This window comes from Nothobranchius furzeri, chromosome 3 (genome assembly GCF_043380555.1).
Source record: "Nothobranchius furzeri strain GRZ-AD chromosome 3, NfurGRZ-RIMD1, whole genome shotgun sequence".
Classification (NCBI taxonomy): Eukaryota; Metazoa; Chordata; class Actinopteri; order Cyprinodontiformes; family Nothobranchiidae; genus Nothobranchius; species Nothobranchius furzeri.
In genome coordinates, this window is record NC_091743.1 from 68,456,611 (window position 1) to 68,468,890 (window position 12,280).

The 12,280-nt window shown below is 44.7% G+C and overlaps 1 protein-coding gene across 8 annotated transcripts in view; it reads right to left on the bottom strand.

Moving 5' to 3' along the window:
- Positions 1–253: 253 nt before the first annotated feature.
- Positions 254–12,280, bottom strand: part of LOC107385109 (MYND-type zinc finger-containing chromatin reader ZMYND8) — a 31,139-nt gene continuing 19,112 nt past the window's right edge. For 7 of the 8 annotated variants that reach the window (XM_015958751.3, XM_070549457.1, XM_070549456.1 and 4 more), the window contains 14 exons: positions 9,111–9,198; positions 7,968–8,023; positions 7,796–7,873; positions 7,581–7,696; positions 5,231–5,730; positions 3,718–3,819; positions 3,435–3,590; positions 2,370–2,903; positions 1,777–2,229; positions 1,502–1,698; positions 1,186–1,266; positions 1,030–1,108; positions 718–957; positions 254–623 (listed from right to left, as the gene is read on the bottom strand). In XM_015958751.3, the coding sequence (XP_015814237.3) occupies positions 445–623; positions 718–957; positions 1,030–1,108; positions 1,186–1,266; positions 1,502–1,698; positions 1,777–2,229; positions 2,370–2,903; positions 3,435–3,590; positions 3,718–3,819; positions 5,231–5,730; positions 7,581–7,696; positions 7,796–7,873; positions 7,968–8,023; positions 9,111–9,198 (2,859 nt within the window). In that variant the 3' untranslated portion in view covers positions 254–444. The remainder of the gene's footprint in view (positions 624–717; positions 958–1,029; positions 1,109–1,185; positions 1,267–1,501; positions 1,699–1,776; positions 2,230–2,369; positions 2,904–3,434; positions 3,591–3,717; positions 3,820–5,230; positions 5,731–7,580; positions 7,697–7,795; positions 7,874–7,967; positions 8,024–9,110; positions 9,199–12,280) is intronic. The other variant, XM_054731057.2, reaches the window with a different exon arrangement.

Here is a 12,280-nt window from a genome sequence, read left to right on the forward strand (position 1 = left end):
TGCCAGTGCTCGGCAGCCTCGCCTCTGTCAGTGCCCCCCAGGGCAACTGTGGCTACATCGTAGCTCATCCCCACCAGTGTGTGAATGTGTGTGTGACTGGGTGAATGACTGATTGTGTTGTAAAGCATCTTGAGGGGTTCCAGGACTCTAGAAGGCGCTATATCAAATACAGGCCATTTTACCATTTACCATTTAGTTTCTTTAACACAGACGTCTGTATAGAATAGTGCAAGGGTATGCAAAATCTGTTTTATGAATATGTCGCTCTCTAGAGTCTGTCTACTTTCAGTGTTACTTTGCACTGGAGATAGGTAAACCCTGACAGGCAAAATAAAAAAATATTTAAATAAAGTATTTTGGAACAGGTTATAGAACAAAATAACTCAAATAAACACATTTTGTGGAAAAACAAAAACACTAAATAAAATTACATTTAAATATATGTTATGATAAAGTTCCAGCTGTGTTGCTAATGCTCTTTTCTGATTCACAATCTTTGTCTGAAGATGCTGAAACTGGCGCTTCTCTGAGAGGGTTAGGGCCACCGACAGTCTGCCCTTGACCCTTGTTGTTTGGGAGATCAGCTGCTGGCTCAGCCTCAGGTTCTTGCTGTGGGGCTGTAGCTAAAGGCAGAACAAAAGGTATAAACACCTGACAGCTGTAAGGATATCACATGGATGTAGTGTTTTTTTAGGTGTGACATGTTGCTCTTGTTACCTGACTGGGTGCAGGACTTCATGTGCTCTGGCCAGTGGGCTTGCTGACAGGGGTAATCGCAGTAGCTGGTGTTCCAGCAGCAGTAAAAGATGGCCTCTTTCCTGCAGTTAGCACACCACTGTTTCTTCTTTGTCTCATCCACCGCCTGCTGTTTCTCCAGCTCCATCTGTTTCTTCACCTCGGCCAGCAACCTCTCCCTTTCCTGTTCCAGACTCTGCCGCATCTCTGCCATCGTCAGCTCTGCAAGGCAAGCATCCATAACAACAAGAACATGTGATGTGGACAAGAAGACTTTGCTATTCTGGTTCTCACCAAGATTGTGCTTCATTTCTGACAACTCTTGCTGATGCAACCACTGTAACTTTTCTACTTCAATTCTTAGTCGTTTCATCTGTAGAAAACATACAAGTGTGAGAAAAGATTCATTCACAGGTGATTTCTTTTTAAAAAACCAAAGAACACACAAACCTCTGCTATTGTATTCCCTGAAGTATTCTTTGAGAGGTCATTGTAGATTTCAGTCATTGTACCTTTGATTGCATCCATTATCTAAAAGAACAGACAACGTTATGCTACTAAAACGTATCGTGAAAAATGTCTATGTCATGACTGATGTTCACAAAATGATGCGGATCATTTTTACATGAAGTGTTAAAAATGATGCAGAGTTTTGAAAGCTTTAAAAACAACAAATTTCAAAATATTAGACACAAAATAATCATTCCCTAAAAAGGGTCTGTGGGTGCTGAAGTCAGTCACAAAGCCCATTAAACACGTAACTAACTTTATTAGTGTACTTGGCGATATCTGCAGCCACATCAGCTGAAGCTGTGGGGATGTACAGGTCTGTTGTTCCTGGGGACGAAGCAGGTGCTGTGCCTGTACCTGAAGTTACTGTCATGGACACAGAGCCTAGACTGCTGGTTACCACGGTAGCAGCTGGAAGAGATGTGCTGAGTGCAGAGTCTTTATGTTGAACACCTAGAATAGAGAATGCCTGCAACATTAGGATTGATGCAAACACAGAGAGGAGTTTTGAATTGGAAGACTTCTGGTTACCCTTAGCGGCTTGTCTGGTCTGATAGCGTGTGCTTTGAGATGACTGCTTCTCTGAAGATAGTGAGACAGTTGTGGAGCCGTTTGCTGCTCCTTGAGCTTCCTGTGTGTGTGGGACCACCACAAGCTGCTGAGCCTGCTGCTGCACCTTCTGCATTTGCCACTTTTGGGAAGAAGGTTCAAACTTTGTGGTGGGGTTCCACACAACAGCTCGCTGGACCACTGGCACAGTCTCTCTGGGCAGCAGAGGACGCTGTTTTTTCAAAGTAGGCGTGGGGGAGGCTGAGGAGGAAGACGTTGTTACAGTGGCACTGGAGATGGACACATGGCTAACTGTTGCAGGAGAGGATGCGGTAAATGTAACCATGGTGACAGGAATGGCCATGAGAGGCTGAGTGGAAACACTGGGAGGTGTGGAAGTGGTAGTGCTGTTTTGTGGTGTGCTCAGTGCTTTACCTACAAAAAATAAAACATCACATTGTTATTTCCTTATCTTGTAACCATTTTGTTTGTTTGAAAACTTACAAGTGTAATTTTGCATGATGAATACTAAACGTGTGTTTGGTTACTTCCCCGGGAACAGCAGGAATTCTCACCTTCAGGTTTCCCCGCTGCTGAATCGTTATAAACTGTGCTATCTTTTCTGCTCCTCTTCCTCTCCTTGCCGCCCTGTTCCTCTCCCAGATCAATAACCAGCTCTCGGTCAGAGTCAGAGTCCTCGGCAGTTACAGCCTGCCTTGTCTCTTGTTTGATCTGAGACTTTTCTCTGGAAACAGGTGATCCTGGAGCTGCTTTGGTCTCATCTGAGTTTTCTTTTTCTAAATCCATGGTTAAATTCTCTTGAGTTGGACCATCTGGTAGTGTTGCACTGGAATCATCAACGGCAGATTCCTTGGATTCAACGACATCAGCTTTATCCTCCTCCTCTTGGCTCGTGGAGGGATGATCTTTCTCCTTGACTTTAGAAGAGTCATTCGAAGGCTTTTTATTGAGTTCTGTGTCTTGACTACTCTTTATCTTGGGCTCCTCATCACTGGCATCCTCACTCTCACTGGAGTCAGACTTATCAGAGTCGTCTGAGTCACTGTGATCCTCACCTTTATAGGCATCCACGGAGATCTCATCAATACCTGAAAACCAAAGAGAGACTGTCTCACACACACACACTCACAAAGGCTAAATTTACGTGCTTTCTATGGCGGCATTTAATAGCATCACAGAAAGACGGCAAAACAGACCGAGAAAATAGGACTTATGTTTCTGTTTCCAAGCAACACTCCTGAACAAACATCCTTTGATATGTACTGACTGATCAAGTTATAAAGTTGTATTAGTTTATATCTACATGTGTTTTAATGTCTAAATGTCTGAAAAACAGTGTTATTCTTATTCTGAATAGATGTGATTTTAGGCATTTTTATACTTTTATAGAGTGATAGAAGTAATTTTGATAGTTGTACTCTCACAGGGTTTAATCACCACTAAATAGCACTACTTTGCCACTTGCTGACTGAAGTTGGTCCTGCTATTGCCTCACAAACTGAATTCTTGATATTTTAAGTTGTTTTGAGTAGAAACTTTCTGCTAATACAACTTTGAGATATCAGCATTAAATAAAAAACGATTTGAGAAATTGCAGTAATAAATTTGTCTGGACTAACCCAACTGAGCTATGCAACTCTTAATAGTCTTGTCCAAGTTTAGCTGGAAGCGGCTCTTAATCTGCCTTTTTGGGGAGGTGAGGACTGGTGTGGCTCCCTGTTTCTGCTGGACTGTTTCACTCAGCTCCTTCAGGTCCATTTCAGCTTTACTTCGATCTGAAAAAGATTCAAACAATGAAGACTTCTGAAGAGAGAAACAGCTCATTTCAGATTTACTCATAATTATAACAATCCTGTTTATTCCCAATATGGTATTTCTATTTAAAAAGTCTAAAACATTTACCTAAATTTAGGTTAAGAATGCTTGCTGTCTGTGGCATCTTCTCTTGCTTGAGAACACCAGGTGCTTGAGATTGGGAAGATTTAGCGCTGTCTTGTGAGTTGCCTTTAAAAGATTTGGTTAAGGACATGTAAAAAGAGTCAACAAACGTTTGAAAAATGGGACTGAAACATACTAGAATTCAAGCAGATATCCACCACATTCAAGTGTTCATCAATATGGAGTATCTTTAGGAAATTTTAACTTTGGCAACATATATTTAACAGCTTCACAAAGGGAGAGATGAAAATTGCCACAACTATTTCTATTTCTTGAATTTATTGCTGCACACTGGGGTGGCAGCAGGTGAGAATTTTTGGAGTGGCAGTTGCCACCCTATTCCACATCAGTAGAGCCGCCCCTGTCTACTATTGGTTGATCCTATTGATTCTTGCTGACAGAAATCTGTGTCTGCAGCCTTCTTAATAAGTAAACTCTGGATATTTTAGGAATTGCATGAAAAGAAAACATGCAATATAAAACTTTCTTCTTTTAAAACAAAGACAATCAAAGTGTATATTTCTAAAGTTAAGGTAGAGCGGGTTGTACAGTAATCAGAAGGTTGTAGGTTCGATCCCGGCTCCCACCAGAGAATGCTGCTGTTGTGTCCTTGGGCAAGACACTTAGCCAACCTTGTCTGCTGGTGGTTATCAGAGGGACCGGTGGCGTCAGTGTTCGGCAAGTCTCGCCTCTGTCAGTGCGCACCAAGGCAGCTGTGGCTACATCGTAGCTCATCCTCAACAGTGTGTGAATGTGTGTGTGAATAGATAGATGACTGATTGTGCTGTGAACCCTAAGAAGGCGCAATACAAATACAAGTAATTTACCATATACCACTCAAACCTACAGCTATGTTCGGATGTAAAATTTTGGCAGTGAACACAGACAATAATGTACGTTCTAGTGCACTTTGCACATCTCTGTGTGTGTGTGTGTGTGTGTGTGTGTGTGTGTGTGTGTGTGTGTGTGTGTGTGTGTGTGTGTGTGTGTGTGTGTGTGTGTGTTTGAGGTGTTACTTGATGCTCTTATTTTGATGAGCTGCATCACATTTGTGGTTTGTTTTCAGCTGAAGAGGAGAAGCAAATAGACGTGTTTACCAACTCAGTGATTTTTGTTGGATATTTGTGACTGTAATTTTTTCCTCATAATCAAACAGCCCAACGGGGAATTTGACACACTGTCAGTTAGAGCAGTGGTTCCCATCTCCGGGGTCTGCCACTCCACAAGGGGGGTCCCAACAAGAGTGCCTGTGCTGAGGTTGTGAGGTTACCAAGATTGTATCTGTAAAATTTACAAAGTCCCAATAACACACCCAATAGTATAATCAAAACTGTGTAAGAGTTATGACTCTGTATGTTTGTAAAAAGTCTGTGATAAATGTGTGAATGAGGGTAGGAGGTGGGGGCCTTGGCTTGCCTTAGATTCAGGCAAGGGGGTTCTCATGGACAAAAGGTTGGAAACCACTGAGTTAGAGTACCTGTGCAGTCCATAGACTCCTCCCCTGTGCTGTACTGGACGTTAGCAGCTTTTTTTTTAGACTTGTCTCCTGCTTCCTGTTCCCCGTCTGAACCTGTATGAATAGAGGAGTTGGTACTCATGGGGGAACGAGGCGTATCACTGACAGGGGGTCTTTGGCCTATAGTGCTCCCTCCCACCCCGGCTGCAGATGGCACAGTCCTGGTCAGTGAGGTCTTGGGAGATGCTGTCATATCAAAGCTCAGCTTGATCTTCTCCTGTTTTTCTGGCTTAATGGCAGCGGACGAGGGGTTGGAGGGATCCAGGAGCAGCTGGAAGTTACTATCAGCTGTGTAGGGTGTCCTAAAGGGAGCATAATTAAACACTCCAAACTTGTCTCGCATGTTCTCCACGTAGACCTCCATCTCTTGCATGGCACTGTTGAAGATGCTTTTGGTCTTCTTCACGGAGAAGGGAATCTCTTTGGACATGAGGTAGCAGTTGTTCAAAGGAACCCAAGCCCTGATAAAAAATAAACAAAGAAAAACATCATGAACAACAAAATCTGAAACATATGGGTGAAATACAGTCTATCTAGAATGTGATTTTTTTTACATTGAATTTTTGATGTTGAGTTTTTATTCTGTGAAGTCGTGTGTTTTTTTTTTTTACTTAAAACACATCAGCAAAACTTTCATCTGTAAAAATAAAACTGCTGATTTTCATCTTCAAAAATTCAACTACAAAATGTCATCAGCAAAAATTCAACAGCAGAAATTCAACAGCAAATGAGGTGACCTCCTGGTGACCCAAGCCAAAAAAAACTATAAATCAAATTATGATTCTCTGATCATGTGGCTTGTTTGGCTTCCAAAAGTGTTGTATTTGCATCAGCTTACCAGAGAAAACAATTCAGAACAAGCAGAAATGCTGGACCTGCCACATTCCATTCATTCCATCTGTGGGACTCTGACAGTGATTTCACCCAAAATGTGTTGATGAAAAAACAACAAAACTTTGTGATAAACTATGACTCCTCACTCATCTTCATTACGACAGCAAACTGTTAAGAGCATAGATGTGAGCACGTAGACGCATCATTGGGAGCTGGTGAACGTAGCGGCGTTGCCGCCATATTGGGTAGGTTCCTCACTCTTCAGACCCAACTGGAGTCAACGATGATGGGCAACTATGATGGTTTTGTGAGCAGCTCACCGTTGCAACAACCAGTGCTCAGTTGAAAACAAATCATGTAGGACTTTTTAAGGACTCTGTTGGCATTTAATATGTTTATTTTGTTTAATTATATTTATATTTTAATTATCATGCCATACCACATGATTGATTTCGTTTTAAAAAATCATAATAATATGTGTTTTTTAGTTGGATGAACACATTCCTCAGTAGAAATAAATGCAGTGGGAGTGATTGAGGACCCATCCAAGATGGCAGCTTGCTACTATGCAAGCTCAAAGGCCCAATCCCAATACTCGCACTTCCACCCTTGCACCCTTCAATTGTACCTTTCCAGTCCAGGGGTGCGAGTGCATGGGGTTTCCTGATTTTCAAGTACTGGAGTTGGCCACGCCCCTTTTGCACCCTTAATCCACACTTTGCCCAAGTCTGCATCTATGCAAACTTGGGCAAGGTATTACCCATAATCCATTGTTGTGTGGGAATTTTGAGGAGACAGTGGAATAATGGCTCAAGCGCCTTTTCTAAAAATATGTATTTTCAAATGAAATAAGTTCATTTTAAGACGATTAATGATATTTATTCAAGCTCTGAATGTTTTAGACTAAGATTTAATGTGAACAGCAAGGAATGCCAATTTTGTTAATTGTTTGTTTCAAAAAGTAGCTCAAACAGCAACCGGCATCCTGGCATGTGTTGTGGTTGATGACGCAAAGGTCACTGTCCCAATTCAGCAATTATTTTCACACTTGAGTACTACACACTTGAAGCCTTACTGCACCCTTCCTCCAAGTGCACTTCGCTGAAGAGTATTGGGAATGGGCCCAATATGGGCCCCACTCCATGTCGTATCTATTTTTATGTCTGTGGTTAAGAGAAGCACCTCTGGCCTAGCCCAATGCACTGGTGTCACATGATCAAGGCAGTGTTATTTCATTGGCCAAAAGCCACTCGACTTCTTTGGCTTAGATCACCAGGGAGTCACCTCATTGGTTTTTGAATTTCTGAAGTTAAATTTCTGCTGTTGAATTTTTACAGATGAAAATTTTGTTGGTTTATTTTAAGTTAAAAAAAATTGAAACACATAATTTCACAGGAAAAAAATCTTTGTTTTAAAAAAGTCATTATCCTGTGAGAATGCCCCACTTTAAATGCACGGGTTTAAAAAAACATGATACCTGTCGTGCTGACCAAAGAAACGAGCATCCACTTGTCCGTCTTTGTCCCTCAAGGCTTTAGCCGGCCAGAAGGGAAATCCTTTTAATTTGGCCCATACCAGAGGGTGTGGGTTACTCTACAGACATGCAGTAAGAAGTTGAACTCACACGATTCTTTAAGAAAAGGTGCATTTTCAAATGGTGCCATGAAACTTCAGGTAACTCAGCTAGCTTACACAAGGCTCACAGAACCAGTTGTCTCTCTTTTGGCAGGCAGACAGATAGCATTCAGGACAAACTTCAATCTCATTCATCTACAGAAAAAGACAGAAAGAAAACATTGGGTACATTTTAGCCTTGGCTAAAGTATGAATTAAACTTCAAGTAGAATATCTGACCCAAGCTCACCTCATGCTCACAGATTTTTACTATCACTTTAGCCGTGGCTGTGAGTTTGTGATTGGCTGAAAGGAGAAAAAATAATTAATTCCCACAACTGATCCTATTAAAGAAAAATTAGTCAAAGACAATAAAGCTGCTGCTCATCATAACTTCAATTCCTTCTCTTTGACTTTGGGGTTATGCGTAAAACACTCGCATCATGATTTATCCATCTGATTTGACTTCAGCTTGCTCAAAAACCCTTTGACATATTTTACATAAATGTTGGAGCTTCAGCATACAGATGTTCTAATGCTTGCTGAAAGTGTAAGCTTTAAACATTTACACCTTTGTGTGGAGTTATATTTGTGATTTATTCTAAAAAGAATGGTTCTTGATTTTGTTCTATCTGATCTTACTCGAGTAAGTGCCCAATAGGGCCTCATTTTTGTGGATTTCTCCCGGACCTTTTTCTTCAGATTTTTATTTATTTATTTTACGTAATAAAATAATGGGGGGGGGGGGGGGGACTTTTAAAGTAAATATACAAAAAATATGTAAATATGTATAAAACAACTGCCTAGAGGCTCTTTTACGCAATGTCAGGTATGCAGAACTGTGAAGTACAGATGGCAGGAGCAGCCAATCGCAATGATCTTATGGATGGTTCTAATGGGAAACAGACTTCAACACAAGCAGTTGTTTTCCGCTCGGTGCTAGTGCTCAGCCACTGTCTATTTAATATAGCTTAATATTGTTTTTAGATGGTACAAAGTGCAGGGGACAAAAATTAACTTTGGAAAAATTGGATGGGGGGGACATGTCCCCCCGTCCTCCAAAAAAAAAACTATGTCCATGGTCTACAGTGTGCTGTCTACAGAGAAACTGTGACTAAACTGTGACTCAATTGACTGTTTACTCAAGCGAAATGAGGTAGGACAAATCAAATTAAATCGCAAAATCTTTGATTTTGCGATTTAATTGTGAAATTGGTCCCCACTCAAAGTTGTGGAAGTATGAAAATGGACATTTCTGTAAATATTTTAAACGTCTGTATTCTGAAATTTTTAAATATCATTAAATCAAAGGATTTAAAATCTAGTTTTTCCTTGTTTTTACACCCACCCAATATAGTTAAAATTAAATGTTTTAACACAACATCCAACACACCTCCATTGTATATAATACAGTTGTGTAGAATCCATTTAGTGTCAGCCAGAAAGGCCTCTGTGCAGCCATACATTTTCTTTTTGATATTCTGTAGAGAAAAAGAAAAGAAAATCAGCTCAATTACCATTCCATTCCGTTTATTTGATAAAGCACATTTAAAAACAGCATGTGAGCTGACCAAAGTGCTGTACAGGGGTTAAAACATATAAGGTTAAGCGAATAATATAAAAGACTAAAACAGCTAGAGCATAGCACAAAGAACTAAACAAGAGAAGTCAATAAAATCAGTAAAAGAACGGTGTAAATAAACCATCGATAAAATAGCTGGTAGGGTCTCCCATGACAAATTGGTCTTAGGTGAAGGGTGAGACAAAGAACGGTTCGAAGGATCTTTCATGGCGGTTAAAACGAAGAGTCGGAGTACCCGGCCCGGAGGGTTACCGGGGTCCCACCCTGGAGCTAGGCCTGGGGTTGGGGCCCGTGAGCGAGCGCCTGGTGGCCGGGCTTTCGCCCATGGGGCCCGGCCGGGCCCAGCCCGAACCGGATACCTGGGCTCGTCCAACTGTGGACCCACCACCCGCAGGAGGAACATGAAGGGTCCGGTGCAATGCGAATCGGGTGGCAGACCAAGGCGGGAGCCTTGGCGGTCCAATCCCCGGACAAGAAAACTAGTTTTTGGGACATGGAACGTCACCTCGCTGGCGGGGAAGGAGCCGGAGCTTGTGGCAGAGGTTGAGCGGTACCGGCTAGATATAGTCGGACTCACCTCGACACATTGCATTGGCTCTGGAACCCGAGACCTGGAGAGGGGTTGGACACTCTACTTTGCTGGAGTTGCTCCGGGTGAGAGGCGGAGGGCTGGGGTTGGCTTTTTGTTAGCCCCGAGACTCTCTGCCTGTGTGTTGGGGTTTACCCCGGGGGACAAGAGGGTAGCTTCCTTGCGCCTTCGGGTCGGGGAACGGGTCCTGACTGTTGTTTGTGCTTATGGGCCAAATATCAGTTCAGAGTACCCACCCTTTTTGGAGTCCCTGGGACGAGTGCTAGATAGTGCTCCATCAGGGGACTCCATTGTCCTGCTGGGGGACTTCAATGCTCACGTGGGCAAAGACAGCTTGACCTGGAGGGGTGTGATTGGGAGGAACGGCCCACCTAATCTGAACTCGAGCGGTGTTTTGTTATTGGACTTCTGTGCAAGCCGCAGTTTGGCCATAACGAACACCATGTTCGAACATAAGGATGCCCACCGGTACACTTGGTACCAGGGCAGCCTAGGTCACAGGTCGATGATAGATTTTGTAGTCGTATCATCTGACCTGCGGCCGTATGTTTTGGACACCCGAGTGAAGAGAGGGGCGGAGCTGTCAACTGATCACCACCTGGTGGTGAGTTGGATCAGAAGGCAAGGGAACATGCCGCGTAGACCTGGCAGACCCAAACGCATAGTGAGGGTCTGCTGGGAACGCCTGGCAGAAGAACCTGTCAAGACGGTCTTCAACTCCCACCTCCGGCAGAGCTTTGACCACGTCCCGAGAGCAGTGGGGGACATTGAGTCCGAGTGGGCCTTGTTCCACTCTGCGATTGTCGAGGCGGCTGTTGCTAGCTGTGGTCGTAAGGTGGCCGGTGCCAGTCATGGTGGCAACCCCCGTACCCGCTGGTGGACACCAGAGGTTCGGGGAGCCGTCAAGCTGAAGAAGGAGGCCTACAGGGCGTGGCTGGTCAGTGGGTCTCCGGAGGCAGCAGACAGGTACCGGATAGCCAAGCGGGGTGCAGCAGTGGCAGTTGCCGAGGCAAAATCTCGGGCGTGGGAGGAGTTTGGTGAGGCCATAGAGAAAGACTATCGATCGGCTCCAAAGAGGTTCTGGCAAACTGTCCGGCGCCTCAGGAGAGGAAGGCAGCAACTCGCTCACACTGTTTACAGTGGGGACGGGGAGCTGCTGACGTCAACTGAGGCTATAGTCGGACGGTGGAAGGAATACTTTGAGGAGCTCCTCAATCCCACCAATGCGCATTCCGAGGAGGAACCAGAGCTGGGAGGCCTGGGGATGGACTGTCCGATCTCGGGGGCAGAAGTTGCTGAGGTAGTCAAACAACTACACAGCGGCGGAGCCCCGGGGGCGGATGAGGTTCGTCCTGGGTATCTCAAGGCTATGGATGTTGTAGGGCTGTCATGGTTGACACGTCTCTACAACATTGCGTGGTCATCTGGGGCAGTTCCTAGGGAGTGGCAGACCGGGGTGGTGGTCCCCATCTTTAAGAAGGGTGACCTGAGGGTGTGTTCCAACTATAGGGGGATCACACTCCTCAGCCTCCCTGGAAAGGTCTACTCCAAGGTACTGGAGAGGAGGGTCCGATCGATAGTTGAATCTCAGATAGAGGAGGAGCAATGTGGTTTTCGTCCTGGCCGTGGAACTGTGGACCAGCTCTATACCCTTGCAAGGGTGATGGAGGGGGCATGGGAGTTTGCCCAAGCAATCCACATGTGCTTTGTGGATTTGGAGAAGGCTTATGACCGTGTCCCCAGGGGCACCCTGTGGGGGACGCTCCAGGAGTATGGGGTGGGTGGCTTTCTGTTAAGGGCCATTCAGTCCCTTTACCAGAGGAGCGTGAGTTTGGTCCGCATAGCCGGTAGTAAGTCGGACCTGTTCCCAGTGAGGGTTGGACTCCGCCAGGGCTGCCCTTTGTCACCGGTTCTGTTCATCACTTTTATGGACAGAATTTCTAGACGCAGCCGTGGTGTGGAGTGTGTCGAGTTTGGTGGCAGGAGAATCTCGTCTCTGCTTTTTGCGGATGATGTGGTCCTCCTAGCTTCATCCAGCTCTGACCTTCAGCTCTTGCTGGGTAGGTTCGCGGCCGAATGTGAAGCGGCTGGGATGAGGATCAGCACCTCCAAATCTGAGACCATGGTTCTCGATCGGAAAAGGGTGGCTTGCCACCTCCGGGTCGGGGGAGAGGTCCTACCTCAAGTGGAGGAGTTTAAGTATCTCGGGGTCTTGTTCACGAGTGAGGGTAGGAGGGATCGGGAGATCGACAGGCGGATTGGTTCGGCGTCTGCAGTGATGCGGACGCTGAGCCGATCTGTCGTGGGGAAGAGGGAGCTGAGCCAGAAAGCCAGGCTCTCGATTTACCGGTCGATCTACGTCCCAATCCTCACCTATGGTCATGAGCTTTGG